Source organism: Betta splendens, chromosome 2 (genome assembly GCF_900634795.4).
Source record: "Betta splendens chromosome 2, fBetSpl5.4, whole genome shotgun sequence".
Taxonomy (NCBI): Eukaryota; Metazoa; Chordata; class Actinopteri; order Anabantiformes; family Osphronemidae; genus Betta; species Betta splendens.
In genome coordinates, this window is record NC_040882.2 from 4,825,927 (window position 1) to 4,849,437 (window position 23,511).

General features: G+C 40.7%; 2 protein-coding genes and 1 long non-coding RNA gene across 6 annotated transcripts; 1 reads left to right on the plus strand and 2 right to left on the minus strand.

The window, feature by feature from the left end:
* The first annotated feature begins 581 nt into the window (after positions 1-581).
* LOC114870700 (vascular endothelial growth factor C-like) lies at positions 582-10,865 on the plus strand. 4 transcript variants are annotated; one of them, XR_005896761.2, is made up of 9 exons: positions 582-1,625; positions 4,803-5,049; positions 5,169-5,359; positions 5,709-5,833; positions 5,989-6,092; positions 7,090-7,224; positions 7,557-7,758; positions 9,712-9,923; positions 10,004-10,865. XR_005896761.2 is itself a non-coding variant. In XM_055502359.1 (9 exons), exons 2-9 carry the CDS (start codon positions 1,551-1,553, stop codon positions 9,821-9,823), a joined length of 1,191 nt encoding a protein of 396 aa, XP_055358334.1. In that variant the 5' UTR covers positions 582-1,214; positions 1,537-1,550; the 3' UTR covers positions 9,824-10,865. The 4 variants fall into 4 exon arrangements, 3 of the variants coding, with proteins under 3 accessions (XP_055358334.1, XP_029031544.1, XP_029031527.1); XM_055502359.1 differs by having other exon boundaries at positions 582-1,214; positions 1,537-1,625; positions 9,712-10,865; XM_029175711.3 differs by having other exon boundaries at positions 582-1,214; positions 1,579-1,625; positions 9,712-10,865.
* On the minus strand, positions 5,359-7,630 carry LOC129603007 (uncharacterized). Its single transcript, XR_008692543.1, has 5 exons — positions 7,493-7,630; positions 7,053-7,222; positions 6,532-6,685; positions 5,682-5,831; positions 5,359-5,545 (listed from the first exon to the last, which is right to left on the minus strand). It is a non-coding gene; the product is annotated as an uncharacterized LOC129603007 (long non-coding RNA).
* Positions 10,866-12,176: 1,311 nt separating the features above from the next.
* LOC114870661 (zinc finger protein 654-like) lies at positions 12,177-23,329 on the minus strand. Its single transcript, XM_029175675.3, has 10 exons — positions 23,104-23,329; positions 21,726-21,871; positions 20,448-20,529; positions 20,168-20,303; positions 19,705-19,907; positions 19,396-19,532; positions 19,172-19,313; positions 18,798-19,079; positions 13,601-18,644; positions 12,177-13,419 (listed from the first exon to the last, which is right to left on the minus strand). Exons 1-10 carry the CDS (start codon positions 23,227-23,229, stop codon positions 13,409-13,411), a joined length of 6,309 nt encoding a protein of 2,102 aa, XP_029031508.1. The 5' UTR covers positions 23,230-23,329; the 3' UTR covers positions 12,177-13,408.
* Positions 23,330-23,511: the final 182 nt, after the last annotated feature.

A 23,511-nucleotide genomic window follows, 5' to 3' on the forward strand; every position in this document is an offset into this window, starting at 1 on the left:
TTGATGAGGTGCAAAGGAGTGAAGCCAGAAAATGTTTTGGGCTGCAGTAATTTCTGCTTTTAGGCTGTGCTGTGTGTTTTGCCACACAGAGACACAAACATGCTCATCTTGACAATAAAATAATAACGATTAATAATGAAAAGACCCATGGTAGCTGATGAGCTGAAAGAGTCGAGACAGAGAGGAATCAAAGGCATTAGCTGCTCATAAAAAAGCACTTTGAGCTCCAGTAAGACAACTCACACATTCGTCACTGTCTGACATTTTTTATAAGTCTAATGCCAGTCTATTGAATAATGAAGATAACAAATGTAAGTTTAACTTCTGAGGGAATTACTTTTTTTTAAATCCTCCATACTGTATCCCAGCAATAAAAGTCTCCAGGGAACTGAAACAACATAAGAAGGGTGTGATGGTAAAATAATTATAATAGGTGCAGTAAGGCCAAATATTTTCTATGTGGGATATGTGTCATTATAATTTGCTTTAACACATGAATCATGCCTCTTAGATCTTTCACTCCGCCCACAAGATACAATCCTTCCATTCTTGTATTTTCCTCATTCACTCCAGCAGGACGTCTACGAGCAGGATGCACATTCACTCTGTCTGGACAAGAATCTAATACCAAAATCTGAACTGCTTTTTCAAAAGCCGCCTGCTTTTCCTTCCTCCATCTGAGAACAGGATTTGGAAGCTTCTTTTTTCCCCCTCTTTGGTGTTTTTTGAAAGATCAGACAGCCTGACAGAGAAACTGACAGATTTAGAAAGCAGTAAAAAAAAAGTGAGAGAGAGAGAGAAAGAGAGAGAAGAGAGACAGACTGAATTTCGCCCTGAAGGTTCCTGAGGAAGAAAAAGAAGACAAAGATAAAGAGACGACGATAATCTGAGAGCCACACAGAGAGAAGCAGAGGAGGGAGGGAAGAGCACAGCTGTGTGAAGAGAGGGGGAAATAGAGATAAAGGAAGCAAGGAGCTGCATATGTGAAGGGTGACAAGAAGACACTGAGGACAACCAAGTCTGGAGAGGAAATCTGACCATCGTGAAATACCAGACAGAGATTGAGGAGCCACCGAGAATGAGAGAATCTTAAAAAGGAGAGCAGGAAAAGAAAATAATTTAATTCAAGCCTTAAAGAAGTGACTGAGATCCCTGACATCAAATTAACTGCAAGAATGGACGTGCAGCAAGACAAGAGTCAAGAAATGAAAAAGGTGTGTTTGAAACTGTGAAGAGGACATTTCCTCATCATGATTTATTCAGCTGATTTTCCAAACTCAAACAACCTGTGCCGGAAGAGCAACTTCGTCCCAGGATAGAATGAAGACAGGGGGAAAGAGAGACCTGCTGAGATACCTGCTGATCCTGTGATACCCTCCTGCTCCTCCTTTTCCTCCTCTCCACCTCAGACTCCTCCACCTCCCTCCCCTCCTTCCTTTCTGTCACTTTACATCCAGTTATACATATAGTAACTTCTTCCTCTGCCCTGATATCTCCTCTCCTTTCCTCTCCACCTCCTCACTATGTGGATACAAGCTTTGCTCCTATGGATGCTTAAAATCAGCAATTTGTGCTCAGGACAAGACTACACAGACTATTACCAAACTGGAGACATGGGCACCGAGGTGAGAATTCTATCTTTTTAACCTCTATAAAGACGTAGGCTTAGCCTGAAAAATCACGGCACCATTCTTCCTGTCATTGGTTTTACACACTTCTATTTGTTGGAACACATGCAGGTAATAAAAGAACGGCAAGACCTTTGTAAATGAATGGAAAGGTAAAATGGCTGCAGATCATGTGCCATGTGCGTAATAGTCACCTGAAGTGTACAGTACAGTGACATAGACAGAGTCCTCATCGTCAAAACATCAAATGAGAGATAACAGTTCAACTGTATTTCTAAAGGAAATCACTGAGAACAAATGCATTTGTGTGAAACAAACAATAACACCTAGCAATCATCACATTTATTTACAAGTGTTCATTCCCTGAAGAACTGCATAACCACAACCTGCCTATCCCTATCTTATCCCGGATCTAACCCTTGAATCAAGATTTATTGATTTACCTTATGGGGATTTGTTTTCTTGTCCCCGAGGTGAATCCCCACAGTGTGATTGTATAAACAGATTCATTTACACACAACATGAGTTATACAGGCCCACACACTGACAGTGACACATTTTAACAAACCAAAAGTACAGCACAAATGTAGTTTATACTGTATGGTAGATTATGTCCATGTACTAGGCCGTGCAACTCAAGCAGCGCAGTCTATAAATGTGAACTGATGGGACCTAATACTGATCCTTGTGGAACACCATTACAGACCATTCAAAGATTAGAAAATAAACTGGTAAACAGATTTGAATTTAAATTTGTGCAAATGATCGTTATTTTGTTATATAGCATTACTACTAGTATGTATGAGTACACCAAATACAAAATAGTCCAAGACAATAGGAAAGTTAACTTTAGCAAAAACATAAACTCCAGTACTACAGTACTGTAAGTTTTGTAATTACCAAGCAAAACTCCTTTTTTCCTATTTGCTTCTTAGATATTCAAATATGCTGTAATAATCCAGATGAATTCACCAAACTACAATTTTATGAAATTACCTTTGAATGCTGTCAAGTCGTTGCCATGATGCAGTTTGTCTTCATTTGTTTTAATTGCTTGTACAGTAACTTGTTAAGCAATCCAGGAAACCTTTGGGGGTGAGACAACGTACTTCTTTGGAAGCAGCCACAATTTCCTGCGCAATGGAAGGTCTTACATAATTCAGACCTCTGGAATCAACATTTCAGTTCATACAGGAAAACAGATGGCAAAAGTGGCAAATGCATGGGTGTTTTCAGCCATGTGTCAGCAGTATCTAATGTTGAATACACCCCATTGCACTAACTGTCCAACATGACTTCATACTCCTACAGCAATGACATCAAGTCGCGTGACAACGCGAGGCCAGAGCTGAGATCAAAGTCTTACAAATGAAATAGACAGAAGAAACAATCTTTCAGTTTATAGTCACAACTGTGATTATTTAATAGAAATAATATTCAGCAGCCTAATACAGGCGATTGAGTTGCTTAAAAAAAGCAACATCATTAATGCTTCAATAAAAGATAAATGCCCTTATAATAACTGACTTCCAATATGAAAAATAACAGTACAGAAGTTGGCTATAAAAACGTTTGAGCAGCTTATTAATGATCTATGTTCTAATGGTATTAACAGCATAAGACTTTACTCCATTAAATTATAATGATTGTGTAAGACTTGACCTTTGATCACAACTGTCCATACATACAAGTTCAAGCAAACATCCAATAACTGGCTACAGGTATAACATTTACTGAGTATAACAAAATCTAACTTTAAATTTAAATTAAATTTTACCAAGAGATCGACCAGAGGAATAAATAGTGTCTTCAGTGTCTAACCACAATGGTCCAAACCAAATTCTATGTAGTATGAAATCTTAGTGGTTACTTAATGAATTGCCTGTAAAAATTGGTTGAGCTGTTTCTGTCTTCATCCGAATGAGTTGGAATCATTGTGGCAATCACCTGACTCTTAACTTCATCATCAGCCGTCATAAGATAAGACTAGATTATGACCTGGCAAAACACACGCATGACTAATCAGATTTGATCAGTGTGTCTTTCAAGCTTGTGACTCGCTGATGTTCAGCTCCACCGATCAGCGATCGTAGTTGTATTCTTGTAAAATACGAGATTCTATTTAAGTGAGCTTGTTTTGAAAAGTAAAGAATTTCATATTTAATTTCACAGGTGAACATAAGAAAAGAAATAAATAACAACAGAAAACACAAACAGAACGGAGAGGTCAGAAATGTCAGGAATATGTTGAGACAGATGGGGGTGGAAACAAGCATAGCGAGGGAGGATGTAGAGTGCAAGTGAGAAGGAAAGAGATAAATGGAGGCTGATAACGACGTAGAGATCTGGTTTCTGTTTAGATAATACCAGCTGTGCCAGTCTGTTCTTTCTGAGCCTGGGAAACGTAGCAAGCACCCTCAATCCCTGAGCTCAGAGCTCAGTCCCCACAAATGACAGAGCCATTTCTATTACTCAATTAGCCTCTCATCGCTCCACTGGATCTCTGTAGCAAAGAGTCATGCATCCGGACAACGGTAAAATCATTATGCGAATGAGTCATTATACCAATGGGCTTTGGAGCCATATGTACAGTAAACTGAGGCTCGGTGTATAAACTTGTTCTTGTAAAGCCTGAAATTTACAGTAATCATAGAGAAGTTGGCATTTTCTGTACTGGTCAACAGTCTGTTCAGTTAAGCAACGCAAGCACATTCGGGCTGCATGTCAACACTGAACAATGAACTAACCAGCATGTAAGATGATGCAGTCAAAAACTGTAGCCCATAGATAAAGTGGGTCACACTGCAGGGCACAGCAGCACAGCAGGTATTCATCGCTTTGTGCTAGGTGAGTGTTTCATAAAGTCCTGTTAATTAAAGGAGCTACAAAAAGCACAAACGAAGAGACTCAAGGTATAAAAACAATAAATACCGTCCTGGGTCCTTGTGTACAACACAAGTATGCAGGTGAGAAGAGGACATAGATACTAACAGTAGCCAACAGCAACATGTTACGACACATTGGCAGCTGTGGTATTCACTGTTTATCCAGCTAGAACCAACAAGGCTGATGTTGTAAATGATGGATTATCTAATAGTTTTTTTTTTTTTTTATAAAAACATACAATCAACATATAAAAAGTGCATGAAGTTCCTTTTCCTAACTGTCTTCCAGGCCCCAGTGTTGTCAGATGACCAAACCAGTTTGGATGCAGTAACAAACGTGGATCAGCTACTACAGCTTCTATATCCTGAATACAGTTTGCTTCAGCACTGCGTGAGGAAGAAGTCACTGCAAGCCTCCTTCCCTTCTTACTCCACCTCTTCAGCGAATCCCTTATCCTACGCTGATGCTGACGCTGGCAACGTGTGGGGTCAGCCAAGAGAGGAGGCACTTTACAAAGTCGATGGGACTTTAGATGGTAAATACTGACATGCGTTCTTAAGAGGGAATTAAAAACTGTTGAGAGCAGTGGTGTTAAAATAAGTCACTGGATGTGGAGAACAGCTACAAAAGCCCCATGTGCCCTCGTGTTTTCAGTCATACTAGAGGAGATCCAGCGGACGTCGTGCCAGCCCAGAGAGGTGTGTGTTGAAGTGGCTAAAGAATACCCAGAATCCACCAGCCAGTTCTACGTCCCTCGCTGTGTGGCGCTGCATCGGTGCGGTGGATGCTGCACCAACGAGGCCTTTTACTGCGCCAATACAAGCCACACACTCGTGAACAAGACAGTAAGTGACGCAGCTGGATTTTCCTTCTTGTTTTTTGTTTTTTTTAAACCCCTTTAATTATTCTTCTCCATTACACCGCTGCATCGGTATTTTCTACCCTTACACCTTAAAAAGGCCTCAGGAAAGAGAACAGAACCCAGTTACTGTTTGTAACAACCCACCCGGCAGCAATGGGACTCCTCCTGGCTGCAAACGGACATAAAGTAATTCTGGATCAGGCACAAGTTATAGTTACATCAACTTTTACACGTCAGCATAAGCAGTAATACTGGACCATAATAAAATCACCAGGAAGCAAGAAAGAAATAAGACGTGAACACACACACTAATCTTCTTCTCATCTTGTTAGCTGATGGAACTGTCCCCACCCAGGATGGATCGCGTCATGGTGACCTTCATCAACCACACTTCATGCGAATGCCTCTCCAAAAGGCCACTCCACTCCATCATAAGACGGGCCGCAGCAGATCACCTGTGAGTGAGTCAAAAGTGATTTGTACTGCGTGCATTTCCAAAGCTGTGAGCCATTGTTTCATGTAGCCATGCATCATTAATGTGTGTGTGTGTGTGTGTGTGTGTGTGTGTGTGTGTGTGTGTGTGTGTGTGTGTGTGTGTGTGTATGTGTGTAGGTGTTCTCCGCCTGACGTTCCCTGTGCTTCTGGGTCATTGTGGGATCCAGTGAGCTGTCTGTGTGTCTCTACAGATGCCATAAACTACTCTGAGAAAGAGACAGGTATGCATACACACTCTTTACCAGCCTATAACTACAATAGATCCATTTCAAAGGGCTGTGATATACATCTGAGAAGTCAATGATTCAAGACAAAATCTATCTCTGTTGTACAGTACCAAATCTTACTCTTCTTTTGTCTAATCGAAAGGAACTCACAAGGACAAAGTTATAATCAAACCAGTAAACTCAAATTAAAAAAAAGCAAATCTCTAAGGTCAACAGTTTATATGTTGATCCGAGCAACAGTTCAGCAAATGGGCCAATTAATCATATAAACTCAATAAAGGCTGGAACCAGGGAGGTACGGCGTGCCAAGCTGAGTGTTCCTTAGCAGTGTTCCATAACAAAGAGCAGATTTTATCTCATGGGTAAAAAGCTGCAGGTTTATAAAAACAAGCACCACCAGGTGATTTCACTGCTGGAAGTGGAAATGACCTACTGCAGAGTTTGGTGGGACCCCCTGCGGTGTGGAGAGTAAAAATAACCTCGGAACAAATTCCAACAGCCAAATACTTCATCCATCCATCCGGGAAAGACTAGAATGTGCGTTTCCTCCTAATGCCGTTTATTCCTTGTAACTGAAAAACAGAAATCTGAACCAGAGTTACATGTCAACTTAAACACCTCTTTAGAATCGGAGCAAGATTTCGGTAAATAACTATCTTCCAAATTCCACAACTAAAGCCAAATGATGATAAAGATGGGTGGTGAATGAAATGAATCCCCTTCAGGGAATGTTTATTCATCTGTAAGACGAGAACTGAAAGTGTCATTGTGGCATTTTACTTGTACATTCATGTAGTGAATTACAGCTTCTGCCATCTCCATCCACCTCATTTTTATCTAACAATAACCTGACAATCCATTCTTAGGAGACTTGTTTTTAGCCAGTTTCTGAATGAGAAATAAGAACTTATTCTGTATTGTTTCTGGAAACTTGCCGATAACCTGACTAAATACCTTTTTTCTCTGCGTTACTTTTATATGTGGGTTCCAGAAGCACTGGACTCGGGTCTGCTGGTCCTCTGTGGACCCAACAGGGTTCTGCAGGAGTCCACCTGTGAGTGTGTTTGTCGAAATGGACTCACAGAAGACAGCTGTGATCCAGGCTGGAAACTGGACCACAAGACCTGTAAGGAAGATGCCAGTTTTTAAAAGCATTTATCTAATGTATATTGCTATTGAAAGTGGGATTAGATGAGGCAGTCAATGATTATGACTGGAAAGGTTTTGTCAAACTTACTTTTTTCTAACTTTCCTATAATCTGACCTAATTAAAAAAAAAGCAAGCTGTCCATCTGAAAGCAATTTAAGGAATAAGCAAAGACACAAACAGGAGTGTGGGAAGTTTATGCAAATATCTAACAAGTAGGAACACGACCACTAAATATCTAACCCACCAAGGCTGCCAGATGTGCCAGAGCAATGTCTGATAAGGTCTGGTGTAATCTTATCCTCCTTCAGGTGAATGCCAGTGTGAAGGTCAAGGCGAGGGCAAGCGGTGTCCCGCAGGTCAGCGGTGGGATGAAGACCTGTGTGGCTGTGTGTGCGCCGCAAACTGTCCCCGAAATCAGCCCCTCAACCCGGAAACGTGCCTGTGTGAATGCAGAGAAAGTTCACAGTCGTGTCTGCTGCAAGGCAAGAAGTTCAACCCCAACACCTGCAGGTAGGCGCATAGGAAGGCCACACTCGCATCCCAGTATCTGTATCACTCAGGAGTCCTTGAGTAAAACAGAATCTCTCGGCTCGTCGCACTGACCTCCCTTCGAGGACGAGCAAGCAAACAAAGAATTTTATCGCAAGTCTCTGGGAGTCACTGCAAACCCATAACCTAAGCAAGGGTAAGCAACAAGTATTCTCTAATGAATATGATCACATTATCAATCAAAGGTGCCATTTTCTCTGCCAGCATCAGTAGCGACATCTACCTGCCCCCATTGAACCCACTCAACATAGCTGTACAAACTGGCAAACACCAGTATGTGAAAATCCAAGAAACTGTAGGTTTGGTTTCCAAAAACTCTAGGATGGGATGCTGCCTACAATGCACTCACATTCCTCATAAAGATGTTTGACAGATCATAAAATATGCTAGTGACTAATGGAAATGATGTAACATGGAATCCAAGGCCACAAGAGGGGAATTACAATTTCAGTGCAAGGCTTTTCTAGTAGATATAGAGCGTTTTCATTTATAATGCATAAGTTCACATCGACCCAAACCAGTAGCTGATACTGGGAGAACTGGTCTAACCAAGCCTAGCGTAAGCTAACTCTTAACGGATGTCTCACATTCCAGGTTTGACAAATAAAAACATTTTTTCTGTTCACATGTTTCGAAGTGACCTCGTCTAGACACAGGGTGCCGACCGCGGGCTCAGCTGTGTGCGCATGATGCAGTCAAGTGTCACAGTTCCCCCAGCCGGTGTGCGAGAGATTAGCCTTCCTCAGACAGACAGATGGGCTGAGCAGACTCAGCCACATACTGGGTGACAGGAGCAGAGACATATAAGCAAGTTTGGAAGATCAAAAAAGAATTCTAACACAAGTGATGGCTGATCATAGGGTTTAGTAAATTACTTAAAAGTGCATTACTCCAACTGAGACGTGGTATTAGTTTGATTTTCTTTCAGTGTGGAAATTATATACTTAGTCATTATACTGTAGATTTATTGTCCAGTGATTTACACTAAACAAGTATTAAACCAACTAGTTCAGTGGTTTGTGTCAACTCTTATGGCCGCAACCAGACCTTCGTGTTTTTAGTTTCTACAGACTTGACACACCTGTCTTTTCTTTCTCTCACATCCTCCCCAAGAATCAGACTGGATCAGTAATGTTTGTGATCTCCTTCCAAAAATGTTTCATGGGCTTTAGCCGGGTCACTCAGGGACAGACAGAGTCTTGTCCTGAAGTCACTCCAGCATTGTCTCATCTGTTTGTATCAGGTCATTGTCATGTTGACAAGTAGATTCTAGGATTCATTCTGACCAAGATTAGCAGTTCTGATTCAAACCCTTTTTAACCATGAGAAGCTACTGATTCTATATTGATACGGTTTTTATTCAGTTACCTAATGTTTCCACGTCTATCTAGCCTAGTAGTTTGAGAGCTGGGTGGACATAATGCATTATGCCGGTGAAGTCCAATCCAGCTCTCTGCATCTGGACACAGGGGGTGGTGCACAGAAGGCCATGCACCTACTGTGATTTTGAAGAGCAGAGTTCCCAGAATCTGGCCTCATCACCCCCCACCCCTCTCTGGAGAAATGCTCTCAGACAGAGAATTGTTTGATGCACACACAAACACAACTTGGATCAGGGTTTATCCAAAAGGGATGTGGAGATTGGAATAATGAATAGTTGGCATGCCAAAGAATAATCTCCAGTGTTTCCGTTTTATCTGTCCTCTGTTGCTCTTCTCAACCTCACCCTTTCCTCCTCTTTCTTCTTCCCCCTCAAAAATCTTTCTTCCTATATAACTTTTCATTCCCATTTGTGCCTCCTTTTGCACTTTCATTGGTTCTTTTCTCTACTTTGACACAATCCTTCAATCTTCATCTATGGTCCTGCTATTTGTCTTTTGTTCTCATCTTTGCCTCTGTTCTTTCTGTCTCTAGTTGTTACAGGTTGCCTTGCAGAAAGCCCAAACGTTTGTGCCCGAGTGAGTTTTACTACAGCGACCAGGTTTGTCAGTGCATCCCCAACTACATGAGGCCTGAGTGGAATTAAGGCAAAAGAGGAAGACTGCAGATGCTACTATTTATTGCTACTTTACTTTACTTTGAAACCACAAGGGGTCAAGATGCTGGAGGTTCCTCTTGAAAGGAAGGTACAACTTTTCATCTATTGGATCATAACAGACTAGACAGCCATGTGACTATTATTAATGCTGTCATCTCCATCAAACAGCCATATTTATATATGTCTTTCTGCATCGTTGGGACGTGTAACATTAATAACACAACTGGAAACAACCGCTCATCCCTGAAGACCTTCTAACTGCATTACAGCATATGTGGGACGTACCAATCAGATTCTGACAAGCCCTCATCCCTGCTGCAACGTGTTTGAGCAGGAAAGTGAACCATCAACCAGCTTCAAAGGCACCACTCGAAACTCTGTGAAATGGAAAGTGGAATAGGATAATAATACACCAGACTCAATGCTTTTAGAAGATTAAATAAGCCGCGGGCCACTTTGGCTGTCTTCAGTCATCAAAAATTTTACAGGTCCATGCATTTATTTTACACAACTTCTGTAATGTGATGTGACACGGCTTTGAATCTCCTCTTTAAGTACAGGTGGAAATGTTGCCAACGTCTTGTCCTGTCCAGAACTGTATCACCAGATTTTTACTGACTCTATTCCATCTGTTCTCCAATGACAATAATCACAATTAATGGATGGTTTGTTTCTGTTTTACATCTTCTACTAATTTAACTTTTTTCACATTCTAAATAATATTATTTGTAAATATTTTATTCTCATATTTAAAACAGTGATACAATCATATTTGTAAAATACTGTATTTAAGTAAGGATCCTATGTTCATAATGATACATACAGCTGTCTTTTAATTATCAACTGTCCACAAGACTACACTGCAAACCATTAATCTGAAGAGGTCAATAAGACACATTAGGTTTAAAAATGATAATGTTCATCCACATGTAGTATTTATTCATATGTGGAGAAGAACTGTGGTGGCTTGTTCTATGTTTACTATTTAAACTAGATTTGAAGAACTAATTAAAATCTTTCTCAGACGTCATGTTTGTGGTAATGTAGAATAGCAAAGCATTCTTTAACATTCATGTTATTGCTATTAGGCGTATCAACACTTTCATTATATAATATTCAAATTAATTACTTGTAATTTATATTGAGTGAAGAACAGATTTGTTATTTCAGGATTGTCACCAAGGTTTTGGTGAAAATCACATGAATTACTAATTTTCTAATCTATAAAAAAATCAAAAAAATATCATGTAATGTTCTGCTGGCTATGATTATATATGACAGTGCCTATAAATGAAACTTTAAATGAGCTTGTTATTTATTTATCTTGTCAGAATATGTTCCCTTTCCTCAGTTATGTTTAGTGTAAAGTTTATTTCCCTGGTATGGTGGCATGTATGTACACTTTCAAAGGTCAAATGTAGCCTAAATAGAAATATGACGCATAAAGTCTGGTTTAAATGTGACTGTTTCATTAAATGGCCAGCTGCATGTCAACTCCCTCAAAAGAGAAACATCCACCTCTCAGTGTGCACAGACACACAAACACACCTGTGGGTGGGAACTGGACTCTCTATGTGGTCTTCTGTTTCTTCCTCTCCCTACTCATCCACCTTCTCTCTCTGCCTCAGTCTGCGTCTACCACAATAAAAAATATTGATTCAGATGCAAAACAATGGGATCACTTTTCTGTCTGGCTTCTATGACCGCCTGTCTCAGTGCTACTCTGCATCTCTTTCATCACTGGACTGATATTAGTGCCAATTACAGTAATTAGTGGCCTTACATTATTGCACTCTACAACATCATTCCACTGACTAAACAAACTGTAATGCATGTTACGGTAGCACAGAAGCCAGGCTAAATGTGTAGATCATCTTGCAAAATATTTAGACTAAAATGTTCATGAAGTTCAGACACAAGAGTCTCAACCTGGGGGTGCAGTTGGTGGAATTCCACGTCTGTAAAATGCAGCTGAATAAAATGTATGTTTAAAACAAACAGAGGAGAACTGACTCCAATGTAGTGTAATACTCACATTCACAGTGATGGACTTGGTTGATACTACAGATTTGGGGTATCAGTCTGTATAGGCAGCTCTTCCTGTACATGTTTCAAACCATCGTAGTACCATAGTGAAACTACTAACACATTTTGAAAAGAAAAAAACAGTCAACATTTACAACAAATATCTTCAAATGTATTTGTATAAAATTTATCACTGGCTAAGAATGAAGAGCTTTGCAGCTTTAATGTGTTCTATTATCAATATTTTGGATAATTGTTCTTTTATTTCGATTAAAACTCGCTGTGATAGATGCCGTAATAATCCCCCAAAAAGGAATGCCATTAGAAGTTTTATTTTTCTTCCAGAACAAAATATAAACCCAACTCAAACACCCCTTTTTATAATAAGCTGCTGAAACTCTTCAAATATTTACAAAAGATAGAAAGTAAAACAAATAAATAGAACCATTTCTTGCCCATTGAAGACTGTGAAGCAGTGCCCCCCCAGTAAAACCCAAAACATCCATTTCTTTTGGAAGGAATTCGGATATTAATCCCAGAAGAGAAAATGGTGGTTCAATGGTGATGACAGCTCAATGAAGGTAAAGTGACAATATAAACAATAAAACATGCTTTTGTGCAAGTAACAAATAAAGACATGATAAGTGGCAGAATCCAGCTAAATATTAGTAGGATGCTGGGGCAGTAGGTATTATTGCTTAACAAAATAGCCAGATGAAAGTGACTGGAAGTGAAGCCATTACTAACATGTGCACAGCAATAAATGCATGTGAGCAGTTGTGAATGTATAAACATGTCTGCTTACGATTGGTGCACACTGACACCTACTGGTTACTCACCATAAGGTCAAGCAGCACAGAACTATTCAACCCCGTAGAGAACTTTGTATGAGAAATACTTTTAGTATTTTAACAAGAAATATACATTTAAAAACTCCACAGGGAAGAATCTGGAAAAGCAATCTTACAACTTTCAGGTTTGCACTCAGAATGTGTAAGCATAGGGTGTTTAAACCCCTTTTAATATACAATCTGCGACATGTCGAGGGTTTAAGCAAACAGAAGAAAGGAAATCTTATTAGAAGGGTGCAAAAAGCAAATAATGTTATTTTATGGCTTACTGGTGTGAAAACATGTATCCAAGTGAAAGCAGGTTCAGCCTTGCTGTTTAGCATCGTCTCTTTTTATTTCACAGCTTTCTAGAGTCCAGTCTTTAGGCCACAATGCTTACTGTCTATACCGGGTGAAGCAGCTAGAAACAGCACAGAGGCTCCAGAGCAGGCACTTCAGTACTAGCTGTTCTGCTAACAGTCTGACTGGGATTCACTTCAGTAGTCTTTTTTCATCATTTGGCTATTTAAAGATTTCTGAAAACCATCCATGCTGCAGAAATTGTGTCCTTTTATTTTTTGATCTCCACCTATTAACTCCCGAGTACACAGGTCTTAGCCCCAAATAGTGAGCGAGTCCTCCAGAATGAACAGCCATGTGAGGTAAGATCCATTCACAGCTAATGCAGGCTCAGTCTGTTATGCATCCCTTCAGTGATTTAACCATTGCCTGTAACAGACAAACAACAAGACAAAGCTAATACCAACAAATCACAATAATCAACAAATGTATTGGCCTGATGATGGGAATACACATGGCCATCTCTTTCTCATAATTTTGAATAAAGACAATACAAGTTTAACACATGGACACTATACAAGTTAGTTCGTAATGGTGGTTTTAGACTCACCCTCATCATCAGAGTCAAACCCAAAGAGGGTTGAGCAGTTCTGAAGTTGGAGATGACTCTGCAGCTCCTCAGCACTGTTGAAGGTAGCAAAACAATTGGCACATCGCTGTCTCTGCAGAGTTGTGGTAGCACTCGTCTGCTCTGGGGTGGAATCTATCTGGGACCATGGGAAAAACGATATCTCCTTCCTTCTTTTTGGCATGGTAATGTACTTCTCATCAAGGTATGCAGTAGGTGGGAGACGCATGTATGGCCTCTTACTGTACTTGGCAAGAATGTCTAAAGGCCCTGAAGGTTTTTTGACATCCTCATTTGCAGTTAGTCCGTTCATTGCTGAAGAGCTACCAGGGCTGCCAAATGTAGGCTGCAGTGTTCCCTTCTCTGGGGCCTCCACCACTCCTTTCCCTTCAGAGAGCAGCTGGTCTGGGCCTGCTTTCTTCACACTTTCTCGATTCATTTTCTTGCGCGTCTGATTTGCTTTCTTTGAGTCAGACACTGTCTTAACGGTACCCTTCTTCGACTTGTTCCTCTGTCTCTGGTCAGCAGTGGAAGTAGATTTAGTCTTTCCATTTACACTTTTTTTAATCGTTAGATCAGAGGTCTCTACATTTCCATAAACGGTGTTGACTAATATTGTTTTGGCCTCAACCTGCTCTTGGACTTCAGGTTTTGTCTTCATCTTTTTTGCAGCAGATGTCTTACCCATGACCTTACGTGGCCATTTTTCATTGACCATTCTTCTGTTACCCTTTTTGCACTTTTTTTCCGCCCCTTCTGAACATGCAGTTTGTCTATTTTTTGCTTTCTTTCCCTCTTTTCCAGTGGTGTGAGATCCAGTGGAGTTTACCTCAATTGTCAAGCTGTGGGTATTCTCGCTGGAGGAGGTGGGTGGTGCCATATTCTCATCTACACTGTCAGGAATAGCAACAGGAGCAGGATTTTCAGATTTGTCCTGTGCTGAATCTGTGTTTTCCACCTGTTCTTCTACCCCCACCTCAGATATTTTTTCTACTGCTTCTGGTGCTTGTGCCTCAACAGTAGATTTGTACTTTGCAGAGTTTTGCAAGACAGACACTGGTTCTTTGGAAGAACAATTTTTCTTGACCTTCTTTGTGTTGGTTTTGATATTGATAGCCTTGCGTTTCTTTGACTTATTTGAACCTGCAGAAACTGTTTGACTAATGGACAGTTTTTTCACTTCATGTAGTTTCTTCATTTGATTTAAAATGGTAGCTGTCACAACTGCTGTAGTGGTATTGTCTTTGTGTTTTACACCATCCTCAATCTGCTTGTCCACAGGCTTCTTCAGATTTGATTCATCCATTGGTGCTTCATCTTCTGCAACCTGCCCAATCTTTTTTTCTACTGACTCGTCGCTCAGGTTTGTGGAGATCTCTGCAGGTTTAGGGTTGCTTGTAAGTGGAGGGCTCATCTGATCTTTGTGGATAGTCTCTGGACTGGTATCGTTTTCATCATGCACAGCCGTATTCGATTTTGGTGGATGACCTCTTCTCTTACAACTTTTGGCGTTTATCTTAACCAACTTTCTTCTGAATTTATGCTTCAACTGGCTTTGTTTTAAAAATGATGATGAGAAGATTCTGTGAGATTTGGCAGTTTTCAGGCTAGTATTTGCTTCTTTTCTTAAGGTTTGCCTTGCTCTCAAATAAGAAACAGTAGGTTGTGCTGAGGCATCTTTGTTAGAGAGATTTTTTAAGATGTTTAAATCCTTGGTCTCACTTTTGTCCTTTAACCTCTGTTTCAGCCGAGACGCCCCGGCAGGGGAAAGAGAAGCAGCCCTATCAGGCTTTCCTGATGACATATTATGTGTAGCTTGCAACCAAGGAGCAGCCTTTACACTCTCAGTTTCATTTACAGCAGTGGTAGCAGTAGCATCATTTGACTTATCCTGTTGCTTTTTCCCAGACTGTGTGTTACTTTGCTTGTCACTTGTTTGCATATTTGAGTTCTTGTCCGATTTAGTATCTTTGGAAGCATAATGCTCTCTTTCATGAAGGTTTAGTGCCCAGAGACAAATAAACAGCTCAGAACAACCAGGGAGACAACACACTGCCTGCAGTGGACTGTGCTTCCTAGCATGACGTCTCATTTCCATTCCAGTTTTGAACCTGGCAGTGCAGCCCTGATGAGGACAAGGATGCCTCGGAGAGAGTCTGTGCCTTTCAACATGGTGCAGAAAATGTTCAAAACTCCATAAAACCCTCATGCAAATGCTACATTTGCCGTTTCCTACTTGGAACGCCAGTTCCAAAGGTTTGGCCTCACCATAATGATCTTCAAGAGCATGGTAGAGAAGTGCAACACGACTCTTTGACAGGTCTGTAAACCAGGCACATCCATCCACAGAACAGCAAACCTTTTCTTGTGGCTCTTTTCCATCTTGTTTTGATGCTTTCTTCGGGAGCTGACGAGATTCTTTCTCTCTCGTTATACTTTTCCTGGAACAGCCAAAATGTTTCTCTATTGGAGCTGGAGACGTAGTGGAATCCATCTCAATATCATGGTTTTCCAGCAACTTAAAACTGTCAATGTGTTTTCTATGAGGAGTCTTTTGTCGTGTATGTGGCTGTTTGGCTTCCAAGTTCTTTTTTACTTTATGTAGTTCTTGCTTTTTGCCAATATGCCCATTTACATTATGAACATGAGTTTCACCATACAGGTGCTCTAATACATTTTGTTTCCTTTGTTGTAAAAGCTGACCATCCACCTTACTGGCATTAGACCTTAACCTTCTAAATTCAGATGGCTTTGAATCTGGAAGGCTCTCAGATTTGGCACGGTCGGTTTTCTTCAGTCTCCCACTGCTACGACTAGAAGACACATGTGTGGTCTTAGTTTTGGCAGAGGTTTTAGGTGTGGAGAAATCTTTGGTCTCAGAGACCGAAGAAAGAGAATTTTCATGGCCTTGTTTGCCAACTGTCTCTTTGACCCTCTTTAGCTTCTCTATATGATTAGAGAGGTGTATCATAGCCAGAAGGTCATTTTTGAAATCTGCACCACAGAACATGCACTCATCTTTACGACAGTGAAACATAGCATGCGCTATAACACGACTTCCCTTAAAGACCTTGTTGCAGAAGGTACAACAGTACTCCAACTTGGACTCTTCAGATTCTGGTAACATTTCCACAGGGTCACTATTTTCAGATGTTTTGGAAACAATATCTTGCATTGTACTTTTCCCTTTTTTTCCTTCATCAGCAACTGTGGAGGTGTCATCGTGTGGAATGGAGCAGCTTGACTTGCTGGATATTTGTTGAGCTACATTTGGTTTATTTCCAGCTGTTGATTCCATGGAGGAACTGTTCTCTGGCACTTGCTGTTTGTCAATCTCAAGGTCCTCTGGTGAAAGTTCAGCAACGACCTCTGTTACTAATGTCAAACAGGATAGGTCTTTTATACTATCCTGGTTTATAACAGCAGAAGCAGCCCGAGTCTCTGATGCTTTAGTTGAAGTGACTACATTTCTTTCAAGGCTGAAGTCCTGATCCCCCTCTTTCTGAGAAACATCTATGAACTGCGAGGACACAGGGCCAGAAGTTGCTATGTTTGGCATGTTGGCCATAATGGAAACTTCCACTTGATTGTCATCTTCAGCTGTGGACCGTGAAACCTCTGATGAAACTGTGTCTTCTAAGATGGGGCCAACACCTGGACCTTCAGAGACCTTTTCTAAATCTGAAGACTGTGTCCCTTTAGCCTGGGTTGGAGTTTGTGAAGCAATAGTGACTTTCATCTCAACAGTAGGCTCTTCACAAAGCTCTCCTACTAGAGCCCTGGGTTGAGCTTGCAATACTTTGTCTAATAATGGGGTTTCTGCAACATCATTTGCTGCTGTGGTCTTTGATGCAGTGGTACATTTCATTTTAGCAACAAACTTTTCAGAGCATTCTCTGGTTGATGTCTTTCGTGAAACTGCTCTTGTAGTTTGAGAGGATGTTTCTAAATCCCCAGCTGGTACTTGTGTCTGAGAGGCAATGCTGTCTTTCATCTCAGATTTTTCACAGAGCTCTCTTGGTGATTCTTTAGGAGGGCTTCCCTGCACAGAAGAGCGCGTGATTGTTGACACTGACCCCTGAATATTCAGCCCTTTACCTTTCCCTTTTTGCTGCCGAGCATAACAGTGCATCTGCAGTACAAACATAGCTTCATCTCGCGCTCGAAGAACCACCTCTTTGCCATGTCCAGTCTTTACAGGTTGTGATGAGGAAGGAAGCTTCACAGTCGGTTTGTAAAGAAGCACCTGAGGTAAACCTCGCTGCCTGTTACAGGTGTCCTCTGGAAATGTACCCATTAGTTCATTGTCTGGTAGCGAGAGTTCAAGAATTACTTGAGGTGGTGGAGTATCTGGACATTCTAAAGGATATCCTCTCCGTTGCTTGTTTTCATTTGCCTTTAAGCAAGAGTTTACTGAAGGTTTGTACTTTACACTGGCCCTAACCTGATCAGCCCTCTTTAAAATAGAAGAACGAAGGTGTTTTTCATGTTTAAAACCATGCTTTTTGATCTTCGGAAGAACATTATTCTTGTCAAGAGCACCCGAGTCCTCCATAAGCCACCTGGGTTTTCTAATCCGCCGTTTTGGTGGATTTTTCTCTGAAAGTCGTGTAATGCGCCTGTGTTCTCCATATGCAACAGTGACATTGTCCTGGAGTCTCTCTAGCTGCCAAAATGATCGCCTCATTGGTTTGGATGAAGTGTCCCTTAGAGTTTGTGTGACTTTCTTACTCTTTTCTTTCCTGCCTGGGCTCACTTTAAGTTTTTTAGATGCAGTGTCAGCACCCTCTTTATGGTGCCGCTTGTTTGCCGCTTGTGGAAGTGCTGCTTTATTTCCTTTGTGACATGATAATGTGCTTGATCGGGACGCAGGCACTTTGGTGCAATAGCTAGAAATCCACTTGTCCTCCATGATTTCTTCAAGTGCAGCACTTACAACCTTTTCATTCATCAGCTTCAAGCAATTTGTCCGCAAAGCAATGAGATTCCAAAACTCTGGGTCAAAATACAGATCCTTCTTTAAGACCTAAAGAGAGACCACAAGAAATGTTTTGGTATTACAAACATGAAAAATGGCAGCAACAATGCCATCGAACAATTATGTAATGATCATCTGAACTGAGATTCAGATTCCTACAATTTAAATTATCTGTCATGATTTGATAAAGATTTGCTTTACCTGCAATGTTTCAAAGCGAACATGATTTCCAATGGGGCTGTTCTCTGCATGATACTCTTGATCAGGATGCATGTAGAGAAGATAAACTACTTTGTAGGCCTCAAACGTGCGTTCCAGGAAAAAAACAAGAAGAGCACAAGCCCGACAAACCTCCAGGTCATTGGGCAGCAGGCCAGCAATAGTTTTGTAGACGAGGGACTTGGTACCAACATCACAAGAAGGGCAAGACTCCAGTGTGCTAGCACAGAGCTCTACACAGAACTGAATTCCATCTTCACCCAGCTAGTAAAAAACAAAGAAAAGTCTTCAAAACACATAGAAAGCTTCACATTTAGATTTTAGAATATGCTACAGTTTAAGTCAACTATACTTACCACCTGCAGTATGGCCCTGATGAATGGAAAGATTGAATTAACATTTGTGGCAGACAGCATGAGCTGATGACTCTCCTCGAGTAGTGATTGCTTAGATGTCTTCAATTTACTATGTAGTTTACTCCATATGAAGACAAGATCACTGCAAAGAAATTAAATGGAGTTAAAATGTTCTAAACATTAAAAACTAATACTACATTAGGAAGAAAATTAGTTTTACTTACCACAAATAATACATGTCTCCCCTGCGTAGCTGGCAAGAGAGGAAGGCTCTGCAGAGAGCTAGTAACAAATCATCCTCTTCTTCATATTCCAAACTACAGATAATGTTAACTGCACTTTTACCATTAATATCAGCTACCTGAAAACAATGACATTAAAAATGTCATTTTAGGCCCAAGATATTTCTCACAGATACAACTGTAGTATGGCTGTGTAATAATTAAACAACATGAACAACTGAGTGACGAAAAACATTCACTCCATCTGAAAGACAAGCTTGTCTATCTTCCACATAACGTCACACTACCCACCTCTTTATGTAGGCGATCGTGATGTGAAGTCTTGTGAAGCCACATGAGGTAGAACTGGAGGAAGAATATGTGTTGTCCTGTTGTAGGATGTTGAGCACAACACTTAGCCAGGGCCATAGCCTCACTGACCCGTGCAGAGGATAAAAGGTAGCGCACCCGCAGCTCAAGGAACACAGGCAGCTCAGAGCTGATGAAACCATCCACTAATAGAAAGTGCATCCAGAAGAGAGACATATATGGTTTTAAATTATTGTGATGACACTCATGCTTATTAGCAAGAAATACAGGTAACAGTAATAAGTAAATAAAACAGGTGTCCTTTTTTACACTGTAGGTATTTACTAATTTGAATGTTTTTTAAATCAAGCAGTTTTCCATATTTCTTTGGTTTTTCATAAGCATTTTTTTTATTTAACTAGGTTAAAGGAGTGGACCTGTGCAAGACTACAATGCCTTAGCTTACCTTCATTCTGAGGTAAAATGGACTCACTGAGGATCTCCTGTAAGACCAAGCTGACCCAGGGCCCGCCACCCTGAAGCAAACGTGCCACCTGAAGTAAGTGAACATTCTGATGCCTCTCTACGGCTAAATTACATTCCTGGGATATGAAAAGGGAGAGAAAAACACACATATAATCCTGTTTACGTTCTGCTCTTTTATAAAAGCCAGGTCCATACATTGTAATTGTTTATGAAAGATTGGATAGCAAAGTCAGTAAACAATTATATGCTCTTTTTCCCACCTGGAATGTAGCAATGAAGTGTTTCAGTGTCTCCTGATGGAAGTCTTCCTGATCAAAAAACAGCAGCAACTCAAAAACACTCCTGTAAGAAGATCATACATTGTTTAGATTAACACACAAAAAGTACACTAATGTGCAATGTGCAGCTATTTCATACATTTAATACATAATTATTTGTGTTGTTGTATAAATGGCCAAAGACAACGCAGAAAAAAAGAAAAAGAAAAAAAAAAACAGAAGAACCTCAGAGCTCTGGTGGGTACAGGATAGAGGGGTCTATGAAGTGGGCAGCATGCCATGGGGTTTTCTGGCTGACCAATTTGCTTGTGTGAGCTAGCAAACACAATCAACTGGAATTTCTATAAACATGTCCACCAATAGTCAGGAGGTGTAGTCCAATATACTGGACTACACCAGAATAGTTTAATTTAATTTGTATTTCAAAAGCGATGATATTTGTTCATTTAGATTTAATTTATTAATGTCTGTCCTGTGACATCCTGTGACTCTGTATGTTGAATTCTGTTTTATTAAAAAAAAGGCAGGGCATGGCTCCAAGTAGGACACAAAGGAATTTTGTTAAATCATTCAAAACTAAATTAATGTAAATCATAGAGAGTAAAACCAAACTGAGTAAAGTAGAAACCAAGAAAAAAAATACATCTAGTTTGCATGTTATTGGACATGATTGCAATTTGCCAAACATGGACAACTGGTTTGTTGTTCAGGGGCAGTAATCCAAGCAAGACATTTTGACAGTGTTTCTGTCAGAGCAGTTCTACAAACAATACCTCAATGTGTGTTATAAAAATCTTACTTGGCTAAGTGGATCACACTTTGGAACTTGAAAAATGACATAGTCAAATGTAGCAAAACGTAGTCACAGTAAAAGGTTGAGAAAGTGAAAGTGTTTTTGGCCTCATTCACATTAAAAGAGTGTCATAGCATGTGTCTGGAGGAGAATAAGGAAAGCCTGGGGCCACTGCTCTGACAGTAGCTCACTGTTTTGCTACAGCATATTCAAATGCAAATGTATCTTTAGAGATGTTGTCACCAGGTTCAGGAACTGATCGCTTACTGGAAGTTTATGTAATAATTTCTATGTCCACCACAACCCAGTGCTATCTTCTATTTATGTGTGTGTTTGTATGTATGTATATCAGTGCTCCAGTAAATAAAGAACTACAGTAAATAATATTACTTATTATGACTTATAGTACCAATTGTTTAAGAATGCAAAAACTTAAACCAATGTCATTCGGGGGTCTGTGTACTTACAATGCCAGACTACTGAGTGTGCGGAGCACATGATCACAGTTTGATTTGAAGAAGGTGGAGGCTCGAGTGAAATAAACTAAAGATATCTCAAGGATCCTGAGCTGAGGCAGTGGCACCTGCCAGCGAGAGGCGTACTCCTCCACAAGCTGCAGAGAGAACGGTAAGAAGGTCAATTTCTGACTGCATTTGTAAAGTACCTGGAAGGTTTAATCTTTATTTAATATTTATGCAGTGCTACACAATAATAAAATGTGCTGCCCCCTAATGGTGGCGATCAAAAGCATCAGCATCAGTCAATTGGAATCCGGTGAATGTTCACTGTCAACATTGTTATTCTCTGGTCTCCGTCCCCTCTGTACAATCAACGGACCCCTTCTAAATCAAACGGCATCTTGCAGATTATTTTCCTAAAAAGCACTAATCAACTCACTCGCTCTAAATTCTTGAATTGACGATAGTGTTTGCATCAACTTTGCTCTTATTCTAAACTAAGCCTGTTGTATTTTGTTTCATTGACATATCAACTGCACGATAGCAAATTTGTATTACCATATATTGTCAACAGTAGACTAGACAATCGCCTATGTTCAATGTTGAATTAGGACCGTATTCATGAATCCCTCGTGACAACTAAAAAAAAAACACGAAGAGCGACTGCCATTTAAACTTGCATTAGAGTTTTCCATCAGACTGACTTGTTCTGTTCCTGTAACATTACAACATTATCAAACCTTAATATGCGAAGGTCTTGTAAAACCCTTTAGATTTGTAATCTAATGTGCTATAACACGTCTATAAATACGTGACCAATTGTTGCTGCGGGTTAATATACAGCTGAAGCCTCATTACAAAGTTGTGTTTCATGTCCAATACGCGATGTTAAATGCTATTAATCGCATGTTTGCCTGTTCGCATGTATTTGAGCGAAGATGACATCAAAGAACTTCCTAATGAGACGAACAATACTCAAACGTTATCTTGCACTGCAAACACTTGACCTGTCAGCGTTAAAATTTGGTAAACATTCAGCGTAGGCTAACTTGCAGGCTAACTGGGCAGTTGGGCTCCAACGTTCAGTCCAGTTAGCTTGCTAGCTGTGCTATCAACGAGAACTGTGAACATATTACTGATTTACGAGCTCGGACGCGTCAGTAGCAGCACCTGCATTCGAACCTTAGTTGTTATACGCGGTGCTCAGAACGCGTTACTGCAACATATACGTTTTTATAGCGACTGGAACTCTGCAGCTAGATGCTAACGAGCCTAAGTGCTAACGCTAGCCCCGTAGCGACCAGTTCTGGGGGAGGGGAGTCGGCTAACATATATGTCCCTATCTTCGACAACACGCCTGGGACCAACTTCAGATGCGGCTCCTTACCTTGCAAAAGTCAGCGCAGAACGATTTACTGTCGGCCCGCAGGTCCTCGCCGGAGTAACGCTGTGATAAAGTGTGTAATTGCTCCTCCAGCCCCTCTAACTCGTACACACTGCCCTCCTCCGCCATACTGCCTGTCTAGCCTTGCTCGTAGCAGCTACCACACAACACATACATCGCCACAGTCAACGACTCGCATTGACAGCGCTGATTGGATACTTCTAACGCTGCGGGGTTCGCTTCTTTAGAGAACAGGAATACGCCTAAGTAGCGCCTAGTGTGGGCGGGGTCTGTGTGTGTGCGTTGAACGCAACGGCTCGTGTTTGTGCCCGCCGTCACGGCGATAACACGGTGTTTGGTGTAGACCATTACACGCACCCCTAACCACATGGCGGACTCAAACACAAGCGC